General features: G+C 38.2%; 1 protein-coding gene across 3 annotated transcripts in view; it reads right to left on the bottom strand.

Annotated features, from left to right (window-relative positions):
• The window catches only part of DIS3L2 (DIS3 like 3'-5' exoribonuclease 2), a 315313-nt gene that overhangs the window by 246891 nt on the left and 41831 nt on the right, over positions 1–26591 (bottom strand). For all 3 annotated transcript variants that reach the window (XM_006207888.3, XM_072961849.1, XM_072961847.1), the window contains exons 2-5: positions 24632–24780; positions 23957–24114; positions 16024–16077; positions 8314–8415 (exon numbers count right to left, since the gene is read on the bottom strand). In XM_006207888.3, coding sequence (XP_006207950.2) covers positions 8314–8415; positions 16024–16077; positions 23957–24114; positions 24632–24683 — 366 coding nt within the window. In that variant the 5' untranslated portion in view covers positions 24684–24780. The remainder of the gene's footprint in view (positions 1–8313; positions 8416–16023; positions 16078–23956; positions 24115–24631; positions 24781–26591) is intronic.

Here is a 26591-nt window from a genome sequence, read left to right as displayed (position 1 = left end):
CTCCCAGATCCAAGATACCAGAGCTGAACTCTAGGTTCCTAAATCTCCTTTGGTACAGCCAAAAAAGGCCCAGAATTCTGGCTTTCAAGGTTGTTCTTCTGCTTTGGTTTTTGATTCCAGTACTGTTATAGCCAATCCTAGCTTAGGGATCAAATCCTATCCTTGACTCCCAGCCTAGTGGCTGCCTCTACCATAATAAGATAGTCACACATCTCTGGAATTAGAGATCCAAATCCTGTCCAAAGATCCAGAAGGACCCACCTCCTATATAACAACTGCCTACCTGCCTTCTGAATATCTGTATCATAAGCCCCATGAATTTGGGATCTGCTGCCAACAAGGCAGGATGGCAAATGGATCTATAACCTCTTTGATTTTGTGCCTTGTCCAGCAGGCTGTAGCTCTTGATTTGACTTGACAATTCGATTAGCTCTCTGTTTCTGATCCACAATGCAGGACAGATGTCTGGTAGAACACTCCCAACACCTGCCTCCATAATGCCCTGAGTAGCTGTATTTCTCTAGTCTTAGGATACAACCATTCAGTTTGCTCAAATTCTAATTAATTGTTTCTAAATTGTTTATCTCCTAAGAATAATACTAGGCCTTTGGTCACTTCAATTGATACAGTCATCTTCTTTACCCACGATGGCAACTCAAGATATTGCCTAATGCTAAAGCATGTGTTAACTATTTTCTGGATTTATCTTGATTTTTATGATACCTTATAGTATCTTTCTACAGATCAAATAATTCTCTCCTTTGTATCTCTGTAATAACAAATAGCAATGAGATCATGAAATGAGGAAATGTGAATCTGAATCTCAACTCTGTCACTTCCTAGTTATATGTTCCCTAAATAGATAAGATGTGTAAACTAAGCCTCCAGTTTCTCATTCACAAAATTAAGACAGGGATAACAACAGACTAAAGAATAGTGTGAGGCACTAATGCAGTTCCCGGTACACAGGCAGCACTAAAAAGTTAGAAATCAGCAGCAGAATCCATAGAGTTTATATATGCTTATTTGTAATGTACTGTATTAAAGTATCAAGAGAAGTAAAATAATAGGATAAATTTATTATAGTTAACAAAAAAGATGAAGATGAACTTAATTGGAGAAAGGAAAGAAAATTGAAGCAGCAGGGCTAAGAACAAATAAATGGCAATCAGAAGAGTTTACAAAGCAAAGAGCAGTATTCTGTGAACTTCAGTAAAAGGGGGTCAAGGATGTTAGTCTTCCCTGGAGTGGGGGCTTCTGATAACAATGAGGAATTCCTTGCTTTTGCCAGGGTCTAAGAGAGCTGGCTGAGGGGCTGCCACACTTAGCCAATGACATGGCAGGAAGAGAGAGCCTTGCTTCATATGCTGCTCCTTGAAAGTGCACATTTTCATAATCTTCTCCTGCCAAGGAATTCTCAGCCCAAATCATTCTCATCCTAAAATAAAACCAAACCTCTCTTCCTTCTCCATTCCCATCCTTCAAACCATAGTTTATGGTAACCTCTTCTATGAAACCTTCCCCAATTCTCTCAGGTTTTTTTTAACTCTTTTTATTGAGTTATAGTAATTTTACAATGTTGTGTCAAATTCCAGTGTAGAGCACAATTTTTCAGTTATGCATGAGCCAATTCTCTCAGTTTAATGTTCCATTAACAACATGTATTTCTCTTTCTATCATGGAAGCCATACTACAATTGTTCTCAACCCTTTCCCAACCAGCCTACCAGAAAGAGCAAAGTATGTGTCCTATTTGAATTTGTACCTCTAGCATTGAGCACAGGGTAATATGAGTAGAGGATGAGAAGCCACCAGGTACCCTGCACTGTTCCAGGCAGAATCATTAAGACCAATGGCTTCTAACCATCTGGGGGACATGTCCCTCCACTTTGAAAACCTGAGGAAAGCCAAAGACCCTTAGCCTAGAAAAATACATATATACACTCTCACTCAAAAAATAATAATAATAATAAAATTAAAAAAGAAAGAAAACCATAAGGAAAGAACATTAAGCCAAGTCAAAAGATACAGATTCTACTCCCTGGCTCTGGCAAAAACTCCCAAGTTCTCAAACCAATCACTTAATTCCTCAATTGACAAAGTGAAGCAACTCTCATTTGCCTCAACTATCCTTCATTAGATGTCATTAGATGTCTGTAATAAAAAAATACATATACATACATACATATATATATATATACATACACGTACACTAAAAGCATGGAAGAATTCTGCAATTAAAATTGTTATATAAGAGCAAATTATTTTTTATTGTTGTTTCACAGCTTGATACTTTCACAGCTATCTATTTCATAAAAAAAAAATGCTGTGAAATAAACTGACTGTTTACTATTACAGCTAAAATAACTGTTGTTCTTCTAAACTCCAAAGGCCCTGTAGTTTACATACCCAAGAGGCGTAAGCACAACAAGTATAAAGAAGCAAAGATGAATAATCTAATTAATTCACATTTGCTCACACCACTGACTACAGATTCCTTTGATAACAATATGCTTTTGTACTAACAAACCTGTAATACAATTGGCCAGTATGCTTTGAGATGTTTATATTCCACATGTCAGGGGTTCTTGATGACAGTCTGAATATTCTCTTCTCTCTAGTTTGACCCTGTCACCAACAACTGTCACAGGTGGGCTACAGCCAACAGAGATCCTCTCTTCCGAATGAGAAGTTGTGAAATACTTACTCCAATGAGGTCTAAGGGACATACCTAATGGGGCTAACTTTAATGTAAAAAGCAACTGTCAGGCAGCCACTGTGAAAACCCTGAGGAGCTCCATGGAAACGGAACAAGTAAGGAACCTGAGCCACCCTCTGTATTTCAAACCTGAAAGCTGAAGAGGGCCTATGCATATACCACAGCAGCCCCTGTCGTCTCCCCTCCTCTGCTCCTACCAGCAACTCAAAGGGTACGGTCCTCCTTGCTAGTCTAGGCCTTTTTATCTGCATCCATGCCAATCCCTGCTCAAGAGGATGTCATTCATAAAGAGAGGGTTCAGAATCTAGTCTCGACTTCATGGCCCAGCCACAACTGTTAAGGCTCACTTTTCTTGCTCAACTATCTTCCTGACAATCAAGTCTCAGATTCAGGGTCCAGAGAGCTTAGCCCCAGGCTCCTTAGCTGCTTCTTTCTTTTTCCTTCCTGACTCACACATTATAGCCCTATTACTCAAAGTATGGTTCCAGAACCAGTAGCACCAATGTTGACTGGGAACTTGTTAGAAATGCATAATTTTGGACACCACCTCAGATCTACTGAATTTTAATATGCATTTTTTTAAATACCCAGGTGGTGAATCATTTGCATGGTGGAGACAAGCATTGGTTTATAGGATTGGCCTCAGTTCTAATGAGGGATCCTCACATCCATTTTCTCAGACAAAACACAGCTCTCAGCTTTGCTCTGCAGATCTCCCTCATGCATATCATCTTCTCTCCAGACTCCTAAACACTGACTGGCCTTCTGAGTCCCTCTATTTCCCTCTACCCATCTACCTAGAAACCCCAGGGCTGCCCATTCCCACACAGAACAGTGACAGCTATGATTTTTGATGAGGTACCTGGCCCACCTGCCTATACCTCTGAACGCAGCCTACAAAGGCAAGCGGGGCTCCAGAGCTCCTCTTTCCATGCTGATTGACAAGTCTTAAGTACTGGCAAGAAAACCATTAAATAAGCTCTAGCACCATTTCTGAGGTACCAGCCAGCAGCCAACACCCAGCACCCAGCACCCAAGATTTAAGCACTCAGCCCATTTTTCTTTTGACTTGAAAGATGCCACAGTCCACTCTAGCCCCTTCAATATTTCTCTCCATAAGACTGGCTACTAAAGAGGTTCAGACTAGACAACACAGAGGATAAAGAGAGGCCTTTTGCATTCTAAGAAGTTTATTGCTAACTGGGAAGTCGTTTTTACACTGTGGGAAAATGCAGAAATAATATATCAGGATCATTACTAATCACAGGCAAAACGTTTTCATCAAAAGTTCCTGACTCTGCCCTCTTTGGACTTGGATTCCTATGCTTAATCCTGAGAACAGATTTCACTAAACATCTTCCTCCTTACTTAGGGTTAAAGGTATACTGTTCTTTCCATGAAGCTTCCTTTTACCAAAAGGTTTGAAAAAGTCAACAAGCTAGATCAAAAAATGCCTTCCTAGATTCAAGCAGGTTATATGGGCTATGAGAGCCTGAGTTTGTGGATACCCATTTCCTTGGACTTTTGCCCCCTACACCCTCAGGATGCATCAGCCTTTTCTCTCAATCATGCACTGCTGAAATTTAACAATCATGGTTCATGCCCCCAATATATCAGGGGCACAGGCCTCTCTGCAGTCCCCTTTGCTGAGCTCTAAAGAGATCCTCTTGTTGACCTTTACATGTTGGCTTCCCTTAGGAACTCAGTATTCAGCTGCCTTTCTCTAGCTACACTCTCTAGGTAATCCCATCCACTACGTGGTCTCAACACCTCATATATGTTGATGGCTCCCAAATTTACATCTTTAGGTTCAATTTCTTCTTGGAGCTCCAGACTCATCTGTCCAAATACCTTCTTTTGCTAGTTTCATTTTCAGTATTTTGTTTGGTTTTATTGAGGTATAACTGACATACAATGAACTACATACATTTAAAATGCACAAATTGATTGGTCTTGACAAATACAATTATGAAATTATCCTACCAAGATAATGAACAAGTCTATCACCCCCTGAAGTTTCCTTGGGGTCCCTTTGTAATCCATCTCTCCTATTACCACACCAGGCAGCCAATGACCTGTTTGCCTTTTCTAGAGTTTTACATAATGAAATCATACACAGCATATTCTTTTGTCTAGCTTCTCTCATTCATCATAATTATTTTGAGATCCACCCATGTTGTTGCATGTGTTAAGAGTTTATTGCTTTTTCTTAAATGGCTGAGTTGTATTCCACTGAATAGACATACCAAAATTAGTTTACATGCTGATGGACATTTGGGTTGCTTTCAGTTTAGGGCTATTACCAAAAAAAATGCTATGAACTTTCATATATAAAGTATTCATGGGAACAAATGCTTTATTTTCTCTAAGGTAAATACCTAGCAATGGAATGGCTGGGTCATATGATAGGGATATGCTTAACTTTTTAAGAAACTGCCAAACTGTTTTCTAAAATGGCTGTACTGTTTTATATTCCTATCAGCAGCGTATGAGAGTTCCAGTTGCTCAATATCCTTGTCAACACTGTTTATGGTCAGTCTTTTCAACTTTAGCTATTCTAGTCATTCCTGTATTCATATTTTGTGCTATTAACTTGTATTCCATAATGACTAATTATGCTGAGCATATTTTCATATGCTTATTTACCATCCATACATCTTATTTAGTAAAGTATCTATTCAAATCTTTAATATAGTTTTTAACTGGGTTGTTTGTTTATTATTGACTTGTTCTTTACATTCTAGATTACAGTTTTTGGTGAGGTAAATGTTTTGCAAATATTTTCTCCTAGTCTGTGGCTTGTGAGTGCATTTTTGTAACTGTCTACTGAAAAGCAAAAGTTATTACAATTTTGATTTTAAAATTTATTTTTTTTCTTTTATGTTTCATATTTTTAATATTATACTTAAGAAATATTTGCCAAATCTAAGGTCATTAAAATTTTCTCTTCTCTTTTCTTCTAGAAAAATTACACTTTTTACACAAACATTTAGATGTATGATTCATTTCTAGTTAGTTCCTTATTGGTACAAGGTAAGGGTTGAAGTTCCTTATTTTCCAAATGGTTACACGATTGTAATAGCAAATTTGTTGAAAAGATATTCTTTCCTCACTGAATTACCTTGGCACCTTTGTAGAAAATTAATCAATCATATATGTATGGGTCTATTTCTGGAATCTCTATTACATACCATTGATCTTCAAATGATCTATATGTCTCCACCTTGGTAACACCAAACTGTCTTGATTACCAGAGCTTTGTAAGTCTTGAAATTAAGTAATATATGTCCTCCAACTTTGTTGTACTTTGTTTTGGCTCTTCTAAGTCCTTTGCCCTTTCCTATAAATCTTAAAGTCAGTTTGTTAATTTCTACAAAATGCCTCCTAGGATTTTGTCTGGGATTGTGCTTCATCTATAGATCACTTTGAATACAGCTGGCAACTTAACAAAATTGAGTTTTTTAATTCATAAACACAGTATTTCTTACCATTTATTGACACCTTATTTAATTTCTCCCAGTAATGTTTTATAGCCTTACACATCTTCGGTCACATTTAACCCTAAGTATCTCATATTTTTGATCCTATTAAAAATGGTACTTTAAGAAATTTTTCAGTTTCTACTTTTTCATTGCTAGTTTACAGAAGTACAATGGATTTTTGTATTTTGGCCTTCTGTCCTTCAGCCTTGCTAAACGCACTTATTTTATTAGTTCTAGTAACTTTTCTTGTAAATTCCTTAGGATTTTATACAGAGAAGATCACACAGTCTAAGAGTAAAGAGTTTTATTTCTTCCTTTCCAATCTAAATGCTTCTTTACTATTGCTTCATCATACTAACTAGAATCTCCAGTATAACACTGAATAAAAGGAATGAGAAGGGACATTCTTACTTCATTCCCAATACCGGAGGAAAAGCATTCAGTCTTTTACCATTCTGCATTTGTTAGTTATAACATCATACCCAGTGGTGATACATTCTTCACCAGACTGAAGAAGTCCTCTTTTATTCCTAGTTTGCTGTGAGTTATCATAAATGGTTGTGGAATTTTGTCAAATGGATTTTTGTATCAAAATGATGCCATTTGATTGAAATATGGAGTTAAATTTAGCCTGTTAATATGGTGAATTACATAGAATTACTTTTCTAATATTAAACCAATCTTGCATTCCTGGGATAAACCCCACTTGCTCATGTTGTATTATCCTTTTACTACATTGCTGAATTCTAGTTGCTAATATTTTGTTGAGGACTTTTTTCAGCTATGTTTGTGAGGAGTACTGGTCTGTAGCTTTCTTTCCTTATAATGTCTTTTCCTGGTTTTGGTATTAGGGTAATGCTGACTTCACAGAATGAGCTGGAAAAGGTATCCTCCTCTTGCATTTTCTGTGCTTTTACAGACTCAGGATTATTTCTTCCTTAAATATTTAGTAAAATTCATCAGTAAGTGAAACTATCTAGACCTCCGTATGTTCTCAACATCTCCATTAAAATGTCTAAGAAGAAATTAAAACTGAACACAGCCATTCCTACTCTTTGACAAGTCAATACCCCATACCTGCTCTGGTCAGCTTTAGATATCCGTCTTGCTAACCAATCTTCTATTTCTTTCTAGTCTATCCATTCTCACTCCTTAAATCAAAAGAAGACATCATCTTTCTTATTCCCTCTTTGGCTTATCTTTACTATAATGCTGCCTATTAACTCTCTCAAATGACCTCTAGGAATACTTCCTTTGGTTTGACCAGAACTTAATGCACTCTTCTTGTCTTTTTAAACCTGGTCAACACTGTGCTAGATGATGCTTTCAAGAAAAGAGGAAGTGACCTAAATAAGTCTATGTTGCTAGGATCTGGAGTCAACCCTTAGCTGTGGTTTCAAGGAATCAAGGAAGGAGACTATCCACAATTGGCAGCAACTAGAGGTGGGGGCTGGGGAGATGGAGGAGAAGTGGATCTGGAGTAGGATAATTCACTCTCATAAAACATTCTACACATAACTTCACAGCTTAATCAAAATTATTCTTACTTTTGTATAAGTATGAGTAGTATCTGTCTCTTCCTACCTGTACTCCCCACCAGACTAAGAGCTCCATGAGGACAAGAACTATGTCCATCTTGATCATTACTAATTTCCTTACACTCTACAAATTCCTGACACATAGCTCAAACTCAATTACTATTACCCTATCAGATAAAAAATTTAATTTATACCTCAATAAAGCTATGAGATAAGGTAGAACTCCCCATGTTAGTGGGGAAAATAAATAATAAAAACTTAAGCTGCTACCATTGTCAGGAACTATTTTTAGATTTTTAAATGTATTCTCATTTAATACTATCACAAACCTAGGAAGTAGGTACTGTGATTATTCCTATCCTATGGATGAGGCAGGGGAGCAGCAAGGACAACCCAAATCATTAGATGTCTGCCCACCAGATGCTTCTACATCCAAGCATTCTGAGGCCTGCTTCTGGGGCAACCAAGGGTCTTAGGGGTCTGTCACCACTTTAGTTTATGATGTCTCACTGATGCACTATGGAATGCAAAAGGCCCTAAGAAGTCTATAATTAGAAAATGAAAATTTAACTCACCTTCCACTGCTCCTCTGGAAGCAGCTTCACAACCACCAGATCCCCATTCAAGGCTCTATTACGAGCAACGACTCCATCAATAAAAATGTCTCGATCACCATCCTAGATTGGAGAGAGAAATAAAAGAGCTCAGCTCTACCAAGGATTAGAACCAAAAATTACTTCCTTGGTTTAAAAATTGTAAACTCTACAGTCTGTGCATTGATTTGACAGGAACACTAGTATATGGCCACAAATAGACCTAGAAGAAGCTCAGTCTCTTTGGAACTAACAGAAATTGTGATGGACACATAAAAGCAAGTTAACATAATGCTAAAAACATCACCAAATAAGAAAAGATCTATTATATGCAGGCCAAAAACAAACAAACAAAAACACATAATGCAAAAAAACTGGGATTGCATGCTTTCACAACTGAAATGAGAAAGGAATAAGTAATCCTTAAGTAATTCTTTTTTGTTTTAAATAAAATAAAGCATGATGATACCTTTTCTACACTAACTAAAATTTTTTAAGTAAGAGAAAAGGTAAAAACAGGCAGTTTGCAAGAAAACAGAATAAAAACAACATAGAACCCCCTAAGAAAACCAATCAAGGGCAGGAGCAACAACCAGCCCCAGGATTTAGGTTCTCCAGGAAGAAACCATCAAAGTCACGCTCCTCTCAGGGAAGTGGCAAAAAGAGCAAATTGTTGGTTCATTTTTTTAATTGAAGTATAGTTGATTTACAATATTGTATCAGTTTCAGGTGTACAGCATAGTGATTCAGTTAATTTTTTTCAGATTCTATTCTATTATAGGTTATTACAAGACATTGAATATAATTCCCTGTGCTATACAGTAAACTCTTGCTGTTTGTCTATTTTATGTATAGTAGTTATCTGTTCATCCCATACTCCTAATTTGTCCCTCCTCCACCTTTGATAACCATAAATTTGTTCTTTATGTCTGTGAGTCTGTTTCTCTTTTGTATACATATTCATTTGATTTATTTTTTAGAATTCAAATATATATGATACTATATAGAATCTGTCTGTCTTTGTCTGACTGACTTCATTAAGCATAATATTCTCTAGGTCCACCCATATTGCTGCAAATGGCAATATTTCATTCTTTTTTATGGCTGAGTAATATTCAATGTATATATACACAACATCTTCTTAAGCCAACATCTGTTGCTGGGCACTTGGGTTGTTTCCATGTCTTGGATATTGTAAACAATGCTGCTACATACACTGGGTGCATGTATCTTTTTGAATTAGAGTTTTCATTTTTTTCTGGATATATACCCAGGAGTGAGACTGCTAGATGATACAGTACCTCTATTTTTATTATTTAAAGGAAACTCCATACTGTTTCCCACAGTGGCTGCACCAATTTACATTCCCACCAACAGCTCACAAGGGTTTCCTTTTCTCCACACCCACTCTAGCATTTATTATTTGTAGACTTTTTTGATGAGAGCCATTCTGACTGGTGTGGTGACTCACTGTGGTTTTGATTTGCATTTCACTGTTAGCAATGTTCAGCATCTTCTTGTGCCTGTTGGCCATCTGTATGTCTTCTTTGGGAAAATGTCTATTTAGGTCTTCTGCCCCTTTTTTCAATTGGGTTGTTTGTTTTTTCGATATTGAGTTGTATGAGTTGTTTGTATATTTTGGATATTAACTTCTTGTCAGTCTCATCAGGTGCAAATATGTTCTCCTACTTAGGCTGTCTGTTTATTTTGTTGATGGTTTCCTTTGCTGTGCAAAAGCTTTTAAGTTTGATTAGGTCCCATTTGTTTGTTTGCTTTTATTTCTATTGCCTTGGGAGACTGATCTAAGAAAATATTGCTGTGATTTATGACAGGGAACATTCTGCCTTTGTTCTCTTTTAGGAGTTTTATGGTATCATGCCTTACACTTGGGTCTTTAAACCATTTTGAGTTTATTCCTGTAAATGGTGTGAGGGAATGTTCTAATTTCATTGATTTATGTGTAACTGTCTAGCTTTCCTAACCCCACTTATTGAAGAGATTGTCTTTTCTCCATTGTATATTCTTGCCTCCTTTGTCATAGATTAATTGACCATAGGTGTGTGGATTTATTTCTGGGCTCTCTATTCTGTCCCATTGATCTATATGTCTGTTTCTGTGCCAATACCATGCTGTTTTGATTACTGTAGCTTTGTAGTATGAATGAGGTCTGGAAGGGTTATGCCTCCAGCTTTGCTCTTTTTCCTCAGGATTGTTTTGGCAATTCTGGGTCTTTTGTGGCTCCATGTAATTTGTAGATGACATGATACTCTATATAGAGAAACTTAAATTCTCCATACAAAAGCTATTAAAATTAATAAATGAATTCAACAAGGTAGCAGGATACAAGATTAATATATAGAAATGTTCTGTATTTCTTTAGACTAATAATGAAATATCAAAAAGAGAAAGTTAAAAAAAATTCCACTTAAAAATCTCATCAAAATAAATAAAATACCCAGAAATAAACTTAACCAAGGAGGTGAAAGACTCATACACTGAAAACTATAAAACATTGCTAAAGGAAACTGAAGATGATTCAAAGAAATGGAACACTATCCCATGCTGTTGAATTGGAAGAATTAATATTGTTAAAATGGCTATACTACCCAAAGCAATCTATAGATTTAACGTGATTCCTATCAAAATACCCATGACATTTTTTGCAGAACTAGAACAAATAATCCTAAAATTGTGATTGTTTTTATGGAGACCCAAGCAGAAAGCAAAGAAAAAAAGGAAAGGAAGGTAACGTGAGCTTCATAAAGCATTTTCACAGTCCACCCTTCTCACTAAGGAGAAAATGAACTCCCTCCCATGAATGTCACAAGGCATGGACACCTTCATCTTCAATCACATACTTAAAAACAAGCCACCTTAAGCAGTGTAGCCCCAGAAAACTTCCTAGGTATCGAGTGCCAAACTGAATTAGGTGACAGAGTCTTCTTATTAAACCAAGTTACTACACAAAAACAATTAAATGTAAAAGGTAGCTAAGAAAAGCATAACTTCAGCAGTAAAGTTCCATGAAAAAATTTAAATATTTTCTAAATGTTTCATCCACAAACATGTACCCTTATCCTGTCATCCTTCCTAGAGTTTATATATACTATGTGCTTGTTTTCAGAGGATTAGAGAGAAGTAAAATATTAATTTTCCTCAGAGAAGGTAATAACAAACATGTGTGGAAAGCCACCACTCAAAATCTTCTAATAAAGACACTTGATATAGATGTTACACTCAACAGACTGCAGGTGATTATTACGACATTTTAGTTAAAATTAGTATTCCAAATTCACCACTGCCTCCAAAATGGGATTTCAGACACTCAGTACTTTTTTATAGTTTCCAATTACAAACCATTCGAGATCTTTTAGAACAGTCTTTCTGTTCAGTTTCTAATTTAGCCATGGGCTGGCAGCACGGCCTGCACACTTTGCCAAACTTGACCCACCCTACTCCCTAAGGAATAGCTACCGTGTTAGCCACAAAGACAGAATTACTGCAGTTGACCTCATAGTAAGCTTCTCAAAAAAATAGGAAGAGACAACCAATAAATAAAGAGTGAACAACTGAAGTGCTGCACAACATATCAATCACTGCCTTCTCCAATTTGTAAAGCAACAAGATCTCTCCAACTTCTCTCGAATGAAAATAAAGCTGTCTAGAGGTCATTCTCACATGCCAAAATATATGCAATGAGATGCCTCTTTCATAAGCAGCTACACCACCCTTACCTTAGAGATTTAAGATGAATAAAATGTACATATTGTCAGAAAGAAAAGCAGGGCTGAGTTGAACCTTGATCAACACACAAATCTATAGATACCTCTTACTTCATTGATTCATTCAGAAGCCTGTATCTATTGCAGAATCTCTTATTTTAAAGATAAGAAACTTGGCAATAGCTCAATATTTTAAAAGTTTGGGTTATCCCTCCTAACTACTTTTTAAGGCCAAAGAGTTCAGTCCTTTACTTGAATGCCAGAATGCCAGAAGAGTCATGCTACCCATCAGAAAGAATATAAAAAAAGAAAAATGGATAATGAGCAACCTGGAGAAAATATAAAGGGATCTGGGGGTAACTGAATTAAATATTTAGGAGGCTGGAGAGCGGAGGACAACCCACGTACACCATGACGGTCAGAACATCCTCCATGGATGGAATAGCTCCCTTTGGACCAGGTATAAATTCCACAGGTGTACAAAGAGTGACTCCCATGATACGATGCACAAAAAGGCTACAGAACTTCTTGCATCAATATAATTCAGAACAGAAACTGTGCTTTTTGTAAAAATCTAGGTTTTTACATCTGGTCCATTTCTCCTTTTCATCTTATCCCCACATAGATTCAAAAAGGCATCTCAATAATATCAGTTTATCTTGCTTTGCTTGAAAAAGTCATATGGTTTTATTTTAACTCTGTATCTTACTTTTATTGAGAACACCAGGAGACTAGCAGGTACACACAGAAGTAACCTATCCCATATATTTTGGGTTTGTCATAAGAAAATAAATATCAACTTTCTATGAGTAGAAATTATAATAAACCTAAATCATATTCCCCACAAAAGAGTACTTTTTTATACCTGATGATCAATTCACTGTTCCTAGTCTGCTGACATAAGCAGATATTTTAACACAGAAAGCAGTATTGTGTAAGTTCACAACTGTCTTTAGGTAAGAATAAACCTAAATAATTTCATCAAATCTGCTCTATTTTTGTTTCTCAAAAAACTTTAGAATTTTAAAGTTGTGAGGAACATTAGACAATATTTAATCTACCCTTCATTTTACAATTGAGGAAACTTTTCTATTTCTTATTGTCAGAGCAGAAGCTACATCTTTCTATCAATTCCTGTCTTTATTCTCTCTGCTAAAGCAGGGAACAGGTAACAATCAGGCCCTGATTCTGCTATCCTACCTCCTAATCTACCTGTGAGCATTTTTCTAGTTCACACAAGTTCACAGTTGACACGGACATGAGCTATGTACACTCAGAAATCCAGACCAGTGGTGGGATTTATCCACATGTAACTCAGTGCCTCTACTATCTCCTTCTTCGATATTTCTTTCTATAATTCTTCTAAAACTGGAAACTGACCAGAAGACCACAAAACTAGAATGCAGAATTGTTCCAGTGTCCAACACCAGAGTATCTACAATCACTTACAACTGGGCCTTGATAGAGCTTTTGTAGTCTGCTCTTAATTAATTAGAGGTGAGTCATTAACCATTTTTTCTCCCTCTGATACAATTTTATTACTCTATCAGTGGCCAGGTAAGAGAGAAAAAGAGGTATAGAAATAAGCCAATCCAAATATCATGATTAGCTAAAAAATTCTAAATAGGACATGTCAGGAACACAATTTCAAGTGGGAGAACAACTTGAGCTTTTGAAACATCAATAACTTTTGCTTCTTAACTTCCTCTAACAAGCCAGATTAAACAGTGGCAACACATCATTTGCAAGTTTAAATCACATGAACTTAACTTACAGGAACATAATTAGGTCCAGACTTTAGAGGACCTCTGCTCTGGCCATCCGTCAGCCACACCCCTCCTCACTCAGGTAAGGAGTTCTCAGGACCAAATGAAAGTGCATCCCTATTTGTAATTGGCTCCAAGCCTACTTCCAGGGCATATATAGGCATCTTCCCCAGTCTGTCTTCCCAAACAGACCACATCACAGGTGGCACCTCTGGACTTCACAGATGGCTAATGGTAGATATTTCTAAGGGGAGTGGGCAGAGCTTAGACATGCAGGATAAGATGGTCACCTAGATGCATGTAAGGGCCCTCACTGAATGGAGGAGGAGGCAAAAGGGCAGCAAAGAGAGAACAGGGAGCCAGGACTGGGAAGGAAAGAGGGGTATGCCAGAGGTACACCCACTCCATGCAGCCACACTTCAGCATGGAGCTCCAAGGAGTCTTAGAATTCTACATTTGAACCTGAGTACATGGAGGTACATACGTCTGGCAAGGAATATATCTGGTTTGTCATGTATGTATTTTACTTAACAGTTTCTTAGTGTGATTTATAACTTTTAAATATTTCATATGTGGTATGTGTGCTTTTGTCCTAAGGTCAGGAGCTGGCCTAATAGGAATCTAACTTAGGGGAAATTCAATACTGTGTGCTCATGGAAGAGAAAAAGCAAGCACTAAAATTTTCAAAATGCTGTATGTAATTCCTCTTATCATTCCAATCAATGAGAGCAAACCTCAGTGTGCACAGGAGACAGAAGATTTGAAATCTGCTCAGTTCCCATGTGCCTCTCGCGGTGAACTTCTTATTGCACTGGGTGTGTCGCTCATGCTCAAATCCATGTTTGGGGCCCCTAATATAATTAAGCCCCTTCAATTGGTATGCCAATGAAGAAACGGTCATTCTTTCTAATATGGAGAAAACGCTGGCTATGCTAGACTTACTGCAAGATGGTTTATCCATCTCCAACATGGCATACTCCTAGGAGATTTTCATGGGTAATTTTTATGATGACTGAATGTGATTTTCACCTTATGAGCAAACTCTGGAATCTAACACCCATGTCAACTGTGCTTCCACCGTATGATGAAACTGCTTCTGCAGCTAAGCTGCTACCTCCAAGCTGACCCTCAGTCCTATCATCTAAGCACCAGGGTCAGTGTATATACCATGTTCTGTCACAGGAACAGAAAGTAACTCAGAGAGAACAATGTGACATGTGATACTTTTTATCGAATCCAGTGGGTAAGACCTCAACTTGAGATACAAATGTGAATCCTTGGCTTCTAGACAGGGCAAGGGGAATAGGCACTAAACTGAGCTTTAGAATAGGTCTTAGGTTATTGTAACAACAACAACAATAAAAATAATACCTATGAAGTACATGACTGAACTTGTATTCTCATTAAACCTGTCATTTCATGTAATGAAATATGTTAACCGAAATCTGTGTATTCCATTTCTTCACCTATTAGCTAAAGTTTCTTCCTATGGTCTCTTCCACTGTGAAAAACCTAATTTTATGGCTATCCTATTTATGGCATCCTGGAAAAGTTAGGTCAAGAATTTAAGAATATTGCTCTCTCAGCTTTGCACAATCAAGCCTTATCCAGAGACCTGCTAACTATATGGCAGAGTGAACGTCCCTTAATGGGAGAGAGCCTGTTAAAATGAGTCATGAACCTAAGAAACTGTATAAAGACCCAACGATAAAAAGCCTTGTACCAAGTCCTATCAACTACATAAAAGTAAAGTAAGAAATTCTGACTTCCCTCCACCAAAAAAAGGCATGGCACATTATTTTTGGACAAATTTGTAGATTAGCTCATGCAGTAGATTGAAAGTAGATAGCGTATTTGTTTAGGAGAGATTAACTTAAATCAGTGGAAAAATCCATAAATCCTTTTAAACTATAAACCAAGGGCGTCCAATTACAAGAACTGGTGGGTGTCTGCATGGGCTCAGCTGCTCCCTGAAGCCTAGTAACAAAAGCCATCCCTTTCATTTGACATGTGATTTTAAGACTGGCAGAAGGGGTTCTTAACCAAAGGCAAATTTTGTTTATTTAAATTTGAAACAAATCCTTGCCCATCCTCAATTTTGTTTTACTACTCTGCTTTTTAGTTAGAATATATGATTTCAGTTTCACAATAGATCTAAAAAATTAAATGTGACATTAGGTTTATTATAAAGTTATTGAACTTACCGGGGAAGGAATGAAGGCTTCATGAAACTTCTTCGGATTGATTCTCAATACACCCTTTAAAATAAAAAAATCAAATCTGTGTAAATTTAACTAGTTACATACTTAAGATTTTTCCATACATAAGTTATTATCCAATAAAAAGTTTTAAAATTAATTAAACAGTTCGATCTAGGAAACAAGTTAGATGTATGAGAACTATTCATTAAATCCATGAAACACGATTTACACTGATGTCTATAACACAGAGTTCCATCAAAAATTGAAAGCTCACACTGGCACCTTGCTGTGAATGGGCAGAGGCGAGAAGCAACAGAGCTTGGCATGGAGTGGGAAAGTGGCAACTGTTGAGATTTTACGTGCCCCTGTATGATAGTCTTCAAATTTAAAACTTTACTTTAAGAACAAGGTTATCTGGGGTTTATACCCCACCACACAAATGGCCTTGTTTATTCTTTAAGACCTTTCCAAAACTGCTTGTTTCTGTGACAACCTTCAAAGTGATGCAGGTTGATTTCCAAGCTGACTACTCAGCCTCAAGGGACTGGATGCATAATTTTTACTTTGGCCCCTCTGCAGAGCCGAATGAGTCAATAATTCAAAATGGTCCAGAACCAACTCTTAATGTAAATGGGAATCCTGGCTCCAACAGCCAGGCCACCCAGTTTGCCTTCAATTTCATGTTATTCCAGCACCAAATCAGGGTCTGCTTCTATTTATGCACAGAGGTGCAGGTGGGGGCCCTCTTCAATAGCAGTTCAGTATTTTAGGCTCTTGCAGGAAGCTGTAAGCCTCCCCACTTACAGCTGCATTTGAAGGCCACTGGAACTCATAGATGGAGGCAGTTATTTTCCTAAAAGCCAGACTCAAAGGGTGTCTTGAGTAAGTGTTTTAAATAACATTTCCCCTCTAAAATATTGAAAGACTCAAAGATACATGATTAACAAAATAGGTGAGGGCATAAAATAAAGCAGAAAATAATTCTTTCTTTCACTGGTACAACCATGTTTAAATCACAAATTTCCACGCAACAGTTTATACCACTGTTTTAAATCCCACAGACTACTAGAAATCTTCTTTCAGTCCTTAATTCAACCATTATTTATTGAATTCTGCTTATATCCAAGCCCCTGAGACAGAAAATATTGGAAGGAAAATGATAACCAAGCTCAGTTCTTGTTTATAAATTAAAACATGAAGAATGCCGTAAGTGAGGGAACAGCCTACTTTCAGCTGAGGGCACTAGGAAAGGCTACAGAGATGGTGTCCAACCTGACACTTGAAGGAGGAGCCAAACTTGAGATAAATCAGAAGGGAAATTTAGGCAAGAGTGACTAAGAAGGCAAATTCTCTTCTACCATCTTGTGGTACTAGGGGAAGAGGGAGAGGGGCTGGGAGATAAGGCAGGCAAAGTTCCCTGAGGCCAGTCCCTTTCCACTAATGTCACTGCAATTTCATTTTTAGGATAGCAGTTTGTTGTTGGGGAGGAAGGAAAAAGGCTTATTACATTTATCCTAAATATTCATCTACTCACATAACAAGTATTTCCTGACAACTAGGATGACAGGCACTATGCTAAGTGATGGGGACACAATAGAGAGTAATAACTGACAGTCTCTGCCCCTCAGAGCTTATAGTCCAGTGACGGAAAGACATTCCAAATACATAACAGTGAATTCATTGAAGTTAATTTTTAAAATTCATTTTTTGACCTAAGTTTTCTTCCAATTGTTATTCTTCTATCATCAATTCAAGCTCAAGTGATAAGCTTCAAGTGAATGGTTAGTACATGAAGAAGTACAGAGAAGAGAATGTCTTCTGCTTTGAAAGCACCTTTAATTACAGAGCACTGAGAGAGACCAAGGCGAGGCTGAGGAGAAAGAGGTGGCTCACGGCTGTATCTTACCTCTATTTTGTGTGTGTGATTTTTTTTTAATGAGATAGAGTTGATGTAAAATAGTATGTAAGTTACAGGTGTATGACACAATGATCCATAATTTTTAAAGGTTATACTCCATTTATAGTTATTATACATTTCCTGGCTCTACTTAAAAACACAAATATTAAAAGGACCTAAAAGATTCTATCCTTGATTGTCTACCCCAAACTTCCTGAGATATAGAAGCATATAGGGAAGGATAGAAGCCTGTTCAAGAAAAACATTTGCCGTTTGACTAGAGCATACTCTTAAGAACTGGACCTCAGGAACAGACCCGCTGAGAGCACGGATCACACTAAGAATGAACTTCAGCAGAGTTCCACAGCACAGCAGAGTCATCCCCACAGCGTGACGGAAGAAGCTGTCGGTAAAGCATATCAAGAAATGGCCCCGAAACTGAAAAAGACTTCTAGCAGATGATTTGTCCCACTCACCTACATAAGCCCAGAACTTATATTTCCATATTTTTATGACCATCACCTAATCTGCCCCAAACCATCACCCCTCATCCTCAACTCTTTCCTAGGCCTGGAATTGACTGGTGAGGCTCCTACAACCTCCATCTCTTCTCTGAATGCTCCAGTGCCTCCTTGCCTCAATTGAAACCTGGCTGTCCTCTGATGTGATCACTTCCCTTTAAGAGCTCTCAAAGGGAGCCGATTTTCTCTCTCCTATTCTGTATATCTCAGGGACTAGAGGAAGAATGTTTCCCCTCAACTTCCCCATTGCAGCTTTAAAATTATTTCCCCCTCATTGTCTCTCAAAATCCCCAGACCCTTAGAAGTTCACATCATTAGCTCCTGCTGTACCTCCCTGGTGCTGTCATCATCAAACCTCCTGATCGTAACCCTGATTTACTAATGTTTTGCCTTTTAGCACACTCTCTTTCTCTCCAGCCTCATTCCTATAAACACTTATGGGACCTCACATCCACATGGATGACCAGGCAACCCTCGCCAGACACTCGAGCCCACCCACCCTAGTTACTCTCTCCCATGTTCACAGCCTGTATCTTGTTATCATTGCTAACTACACCACCTCCAAACATTGATTTTAAAATCAAGTATTACACTTTCTGATCACAATCTTCTATCCTTCCAGGTCACTAAGGTAGAAATCCCACTTCAACAATTCTTCATCTTCACCAAGACTTCCAACCCAGGGACCTGACCACATTTTTACCACTTATCGTCCTCCCACTACATTTTTACCATTTATCGTCCTCCCACTACATTCATTCCCTTCCTTGGCTACCTTGTTGACATGGCCTGTCAGTACCTACTGCCCTTACAAATCCTGAGCCTTGGGTCCATGCTTCCTCTTGTATTCAACTAGCAAAACCTCACTTTCAGTTGACTCCAACTATCTGCCTTTCCCATCCTTACACCCAAGGAGCTGAATATTACTGTAGAAAAATATAACACAACTAGGCTAATTAGCCTAACTTGGCAATCACAAACATGTTTTATTTGGCTTACAGGATGTTTGAAAATGCTTAAAACTGAGGAATTTCACACATAAATATGTATTTCCAGATTTTCTTGAAAAACCAGCTAACCCTACATGGCAGCAACCACCTGAACTGGATAACAGATGCTTCTTGTATAGTAATAAAAACAGTCACAAGTAACACACCAGTTTATCACGTCTCACACTGTTTTAAGAGCTTTATCTACCAACTAATTTAACCCTCAAAACAACCCTATGAGAAAGGTACTATTACCCTCTTTTTTATAAAATGAAAAAATAGAGGCACTGAGAGGTGCCCACTTTCATACCACATTCAAGACCAAGCAGTCTGGTTCCAAAGTCCTTGCTCTTAACTGCTGCAGACTGCCTCTCCATTTGCCATAGTCACCATCAGGGCCTCTTCACTCATTTATGCCACCTGCTCACTTCTCCCCAAAAACCAGTACCACACTGCAACCTTCAACCTTCCGTATCTTGGCTAGTGGCAACATCATCCATCCTTTACCCAACTCAAAAACTTAGGAGTCATCCTTTATCACTCCCTTTGCCTTACCTTCCACATTTCATCCATCAGCATGTCATGCCAGTACTAGTGCCAAATCCATCCATTTCTGTCCATCTTCACTGCCACCACCCTTGGTCACATCTCCATATTTTCTTGCCTGATTGACTCTGACAGCCTTCTACATGTTCTCCCAGGTTCCACTCTAGTCTGTTCATCTCACAGTTGCCAGAGAATTGTTTTAAAAGCATAAAACAGATATGTCCTTCCCCTGCTTAATACAATTCAGTGAATCTCCATTGTTCTTTAAATAAAATCCAACTCTCCAATACAGCCTAGAGACCCTACATGATTTGGCAACTGCCTACCTTTCCAGTTTATTACCATATCGCAATTCCCTTTGCTCACTACATCTAATAGGCTTTCTTCTTGGTCCTCAGAAACATCAAGCCTTTTTCTGCTTGCCATTCTTCTACTAGCTGATATCTCTGCCAGTAATGTTCTTTTGCTAATTCTTCAAATGGCTGGCTCATATTTTTCAACCTGCAGATCTCAGCTCAGAGATCACCTCCTCGGAGAGGCCTAAACACCCTATGTCAAGTGGCTCTCTCTATTCTCTCTCATCTTTCTTACTTCCCTGTTAGCATGCATCACAGGCAAGAATTTCCTCTTTATTTCCTTAGTTGTTTTTTTCTATCTCCTCCAGTGAATTGCCTATCTACTTACTGGTATATGCTTGGCACTTAGGAGGCAGTCAAGAAACACTTATTGGGCTAATTAATTAATGTCTGCAGAGTAGAAGTTCTCCCACCACCTGGCATTAATGTTTTGAATATCATCTGTTCCTTCTAAACGACTGGACAGTTCACTGTAATGTCACTATTCCTCCCTTTAACTCACACCCAAGTGTTCTCTAATTTTACTCTTAACAAATGGTGAAGGTCCTAGACACTAGCCCATCCTGTCCTGTTGTCCTGCACTACAATTTCTTTCAAGGTCCCACTACTTTACATTAACATCTTATTCTAGGGGAAATGTGACTTCATGCCTCATACAGCTCTGGTGGCTCAGCCTGAACCACCTTTTGCCAAAGAACCAGCTAGGAACATGAAACCAGCCAATTCTACTATCTTCATACTTCACTGTTACTTCAATATCACTTTGGTCATCACCCCAAAGCTAAGTTCCTTCCAGGCCTCTCTATCCCACACTCTCATTTCCCCTAACATCTCCCATAACAACCTCCCAATACTGTACCTATGGAGTGAGAAAAAACGTATACTCTTTGATGTGAGAACTTGTTTACCAAAAAAATTTCAAAACTACATATACATGATCATGTGTTACTATTAGTGAATTCAAACACAGGAAAGAGATTTTTTTGGTCTCTGTGGACAACTCTTCACCATATAGGGCAAACCACTAATGAAATGTTAAATTATTGGGCAAAGTATTGAAAATAAAATGAAAATATTTTTCCTCTATCTAAAAATATCTCTATCGTTCAGTAAAAGTTTCTTCTCTGGATGAGGAAAAGAAAAAGGATGTCACACTATACTTAAGTGTGAATACAAAAGTTAACAAATGCTTACATTTAAAAAATGTAAAAATAAATATATTTACATATTTAATCAATTTAATTTTCTCCAATAGCATTCAAATATCTTTTCTTGTTTAGCTTTTTACCTTACCCATCAAGGCCTGCACAGATGGACTCTGTTTCTCTGCCTATGAAAAATCTATTTCCAGTGTTGTATACTTCACACAGTGACCTCATATCTGGAACCCATTCCCTTCCCATCTGCAAAGAACAACTGTTCTCATCTGTGGCGGGAGGCTCTGGCTGCTGAGTCTCATGTGTCACAGGCCAGGAGGAATCACTTACAAACTTCTGGGAATGAGAGTTGTTACATTGATCAACTTTTTGTTTTAATATTAGCAAAGAGTTGCTTCAAAAGCAAAAATTAATAGGAAGGAGTATAAATAATACCATTGCATAATATTTCCCTCAGCCTCTCTCTGTAAATTCTATAACCAAAATTATAAGCAATTTTTCTTCCAAGTTGTAACAACCAAGGTTCCTCTCACACTTCTTCAAAGACAGTACTTTGATTCTTTACTCAGTCAGTAAACAAGTATTTATCCAATATAAACTTACTAAGTATCAGTCAAATGCCAGGCATTAGGTTAATTTGTGGGAGTAAGACATGACCCTGCCCACAAGGAAGTGAACACTCTATTTGAGGAAGCATAAGTGCCAAGAAATGGTAATAAGTTTAGAATAAATGGTAAACTAAAAAGTCAACTTCAGGAAAGCAGTAACAGCTGATTCTGCTTGGAGAATTAAAGTGAGGCTTCATAAAAGGGGGACATTCAGGTAAAGTCAAGCACGATTACATTAAGATAGTGGGAGAAAGTATTCCAAGCACCAGAAACAGTGAGTACAGAGTCACAGACGAATCAAAGAGCAGAGTTTTTAACGGGAAAAGTTTTGAAGATCAGGGTGAATGGAGCAGAGCGTGCTGGAAGAGAATGGCAGGAGCTGAGAATGGGAAAAGCATTACTGGTCCTCATACACAAAACATGAGGGCCAAGAAACTTGTAGATAAAATGGAGTTCAGCATGTGCACTGAATAATAAACGGCAAATGAACGGATTTATGAATGGACAAATGTCCAACTGCAGCTTCAAATTTCCTGAGAGGCCTTATCCAGGAAATCCAAGGGAAGTTTAAAAAAAAAAAAAAACCAACTGTACTTCTAAAATCAGAATAAGCAACTAATGTGTTAAAAACAATTTTCCATTCAAGAGTCTATATTAAACACATGTGTACTTGGCCACAGGTAAATACAAAAAGAGGATAAAAAGGAAGAGAAGATGACAGTATCTGTTCATTGGCTGGATCTCCAGGCCAGAACACAAATATAGAAGCTGGGCACTCAGAATAAGAGAAAATGGAACACAGTCAACATTTTCAAGTGAGTCAGGTAACACATGGTAATGTTTTTATACTGATCTAAGAATTATAAAATAGATCTAATTCAAAGAATATGTGGCCCCTCCTCCCTCTTCATCTCATTACCTACTATCTGCCTCAGAGTTCATGCCTAAGGAGACCTAACCCGCCTTGCTCTATATTATTTCTCAGTTCATGTTTTCATTAGTGTCACTGACTCTCCCTACTTCCTTCCCACATTCATATCACTCACTTAATAGGCCCAAATGAGTCATCTTTCAATATTCACCACGGGTGTCACCCTGTACAGTTTCCCGGTTTCCCCCAACATTCTCCTATAAACCCTGGTCACACTTTTATCTGAGCACTAACCCTTTATCCTTAGATCATCTGTACACACAACTACCTGCTCCAGTACCGGGCTGCAAGCTCAAAGCACAGAAAGGCAATCTCATCCACCTTCATCTCGGGAGCATCCATGCGGTGTGCTCCTAACTATAAACTGGCTCACAGTGGATACTCAATAAACGTTTGCTGAGCCAAACTGCAGAATTAGCTGGTAAAAATACTTTGTAAACTATAAAGCACTCAAAAGATATTGTCTGCTGCTGTTTACTGTTTCCTTTTCAACCTTATTCTCTGTTATTCAGCATCCATGTGCTCCAGGCAAACTAGTTGTTGAAGCCACACCCTGTACCCCACTTCTGTCTTAGTAGCTCACACTGGTCTTTCGTAAAGCTCTTTCTCTCCCCTTCACTTATTCAAAATTCAAACTGCACCCAATCTATGGCCTGGATCTAATATATTCCTTCCAAGAAAGAATTCCTAGACAACCCTAACTAACCAGAAGTAAGGGCCCTCTCCTCTCAAATCTCAGAGCACTTTCTCTCAGGCTTGTGGCACTTACCACCTCTAATTGCCTTGCAGATCTAAGAAGCAGGAAGCTCTGGGCCTCTTATGTCTTCATTTCTTTCAAAGCACACAGCACACACACAAAAAGTTTAATGAGTAATAGATTACTTCTGATTCAACATAGTCAAGGAATAGCCTTCTAGTATGTTTTAAGCACCTGGATAAGTGTTCCTCTCTTCAAGCCTTCTGAAACATCCTCCTTGGACATGTAGGTTTCAAATATGCTCTTCTTCTTCCCTCGTGCGGTCTTGTTCTTTGACTTTTTGTCACCTGGCGAAGCACCAACACCATGTGGACCAACCAAAGAGGACACACCTAGAAACACGAGGCAGCAATCAACTCTTTCCTCAAACATCTCTGTATTTTTAAAACTGGAGGTATTTTATCTTTTAAGTTTAAAAAGATTAAAAAGAGAATGAAACTCCCTGATACTGATTTCAGATAGTCATAAAAAGGAAAAATGAGTTAGGAAACATGAAGAAAAGGCACACAGATGAGACCTGAATTTTAAATCAGCACCACAACATACATGAAACATAGCTTGAATAATGGGTTCAGTATGCATTGCTATTTATGGACACAAACTCTTAAAAACAGGAATTGCTAAAAGATTATCACTTTTCTAGAGGAAATTAAATAACTGTACTCAATATAACAATAAATTAAGACAACAAGAAACAACACAATTCTAGAATAAATAACACAGGAGAATATTTAACAGGTCACCGAAAGAATTACAGTCCCCCTCAGTCCTAAGACCCGCCCTGATCTCCATTCCACTTTTATTTCAGGTCTCCAGTTGCTAGAGTAGATTCCATTTTCCTTTTGCTACCTCTGGGGGTCTCTAGGGGCCGGAGGTTCAGCCGATAGTTAGGGTGGTTCATTACTGGTTCCAAGGTCAGCTCTTCTCTCCAGATCCAGGAGGACCTCCACTGCTCAGCTTAGAGTTCTTCCTGCCTTGAGCAGCTCAGTTGTCACTAGCTGAAACCAAAGAGAGATAAGTGATTAAAGAGCAGTTAACTTGAAGCCTCCTCTGTGGCCTTGGAAATTTAGTACTTGGATGTACTTGGATGGCAAAGGAAATGTGGTGTCCCTCCTGGGTCCTGGCATCACTTTCTCCGGGGCAGTCAGTCAAGCACACCATCTGTCCTGAGTTTCTTCTCAAGGCCTTCATTCTCATGGGTATCACCAGCCTGCTTGTTTGGGCCATTTCAACTAAAAACCTCCACAAATAGGGCAATGAGGTGGAAATTAAGATGTTCTGCAGTTCTGTTCAGCTTGTGACATGCACAAGAGCAGGAGGGAATATGGTTTTGGAAAGTGATAGAAAGATCTAGAATCTAAAGGCTAGTAAACCAGGTACTCAAAAGATGCAGAACTTTGTAAGTTTAACCTTGGACAAATGATATTCTTCTATGAAACCAATTAATTCCTTAGAATTCATCAACAAAACCTAATTTATGGTCATAACCTGATGTCCAAAACTATGCAGGGAATCCCAGATAGTTCACTAGCTGTTAAAAAATGGCAATATTGTAGTTAGACATCTACTTCCTACTCTTACCTGCCATTACTTCAAACCAATCATCTGACCAGAAGCTCAGGCAGCTGTTCCTAAGGAATACAAGGTGGCTGCCTGGATCAGCAGACTGGAATGTTGGCCCTGCAGCTGGCCCCTGGCCTTCCACCTGGATACTGAACATGTCATCACAACATCTACTTTCTACTCTTTGCTGGCCACCAGCCCAGGATTCAAGACTATACTTGCAAATCTCCAAAATCCGGGTGGACAGACTGCTTTCCCATAAAGTGGATCAAGATGTCATTCTGAACACTAGCTTTCATTTCCTCTAAATTTCCCACACATCCTTCACCAAAATGATGTAATTTTTCTTTAAATTGAAATTAATACTAACTCAAGAGAAGAGAAGCAACAGAGACAAAGAGTAACAGGCCACTTAGTGATACATGAAAAGGTTCAAAGATAAAGCCAAAAAGTTGCAGGAAGGGAGAGAAACCAATGGTGTCAGATAAACAACAAGGTAGTGGAAAAGGCACATAGAGGAGTCCAGACCATCTGCTGGTTTCATTCAGTAATACATTCATCCACTCATTAATTCAACAAATATTTCTGCAAGGTACTATAACAGATACAATGAAGGATACAAAAATTAATCAGACTTATAAAAATCATCTTGAAGAACAATTAATAAAAGTTGGGGAGTGATAAGCACTTTGTTTTTTAAGTATGGGTAAATGTACATATGATGGGGGAGTCTTTCCAGGTCAGGAAATCTAGGAGAGCTTCAGGAAAGATTTTAAGAACTGAGAATGTGAGAAAAGCATACTGCTGGCAAAACGAAACAAAAAAAGAGATACAAACAGAAAAACAGAGGCAGGTTCTTGCAAAGGTAATTCTATTTGGATAAGGTCCAGCCTATATGAAGGGAGGCAGGGACAAGGAAAATAAAACAATTTGGAAGGTCTACAAAACTAGCCCAGTTTCTCAAAGGCGGTAGGAATTTCAGAAGCATAAATGAGCAGAAGAGAACAAGAGGTCAGAGAAGTGTTTCAGGAAAAATTATCCTGGTGTAGCATTTAGTCATCTGGAGTTGAGAAAGACTGGCAGAAGCTGCACCTTAGGAAAGGACCAGAACAGACTGGGTGAAAGGAAAGGGAGGCCTGAATTAGAGTTGCAGCTTCAGACAATGAAAACGAAAAGAGCCTTATTACCACGATATTACACAGGACAAACTGGCACCACTTGGCAACCAGGCATGTCTGAAGGAGGG

Source organism: Vicugna pacos, chromosome 5, assembly GCF_048564905.1.
Source record: "Vicugna pacos chromosome 5, VicPac4, whole genome shotgun sequence".
In the NCBI taxonomy this organism is placed as follows: domain Eukaryota; kingdom Metazoa; phylum Chordata; class Mammalia; order Artiodactyla; family Camelidae; genus Vicugna; species Vicugna pacos.
Note: the sequence above shows the minus strand (reverse complement) of the source record. Positions and strands in the feature narration are given on the sequence as shown.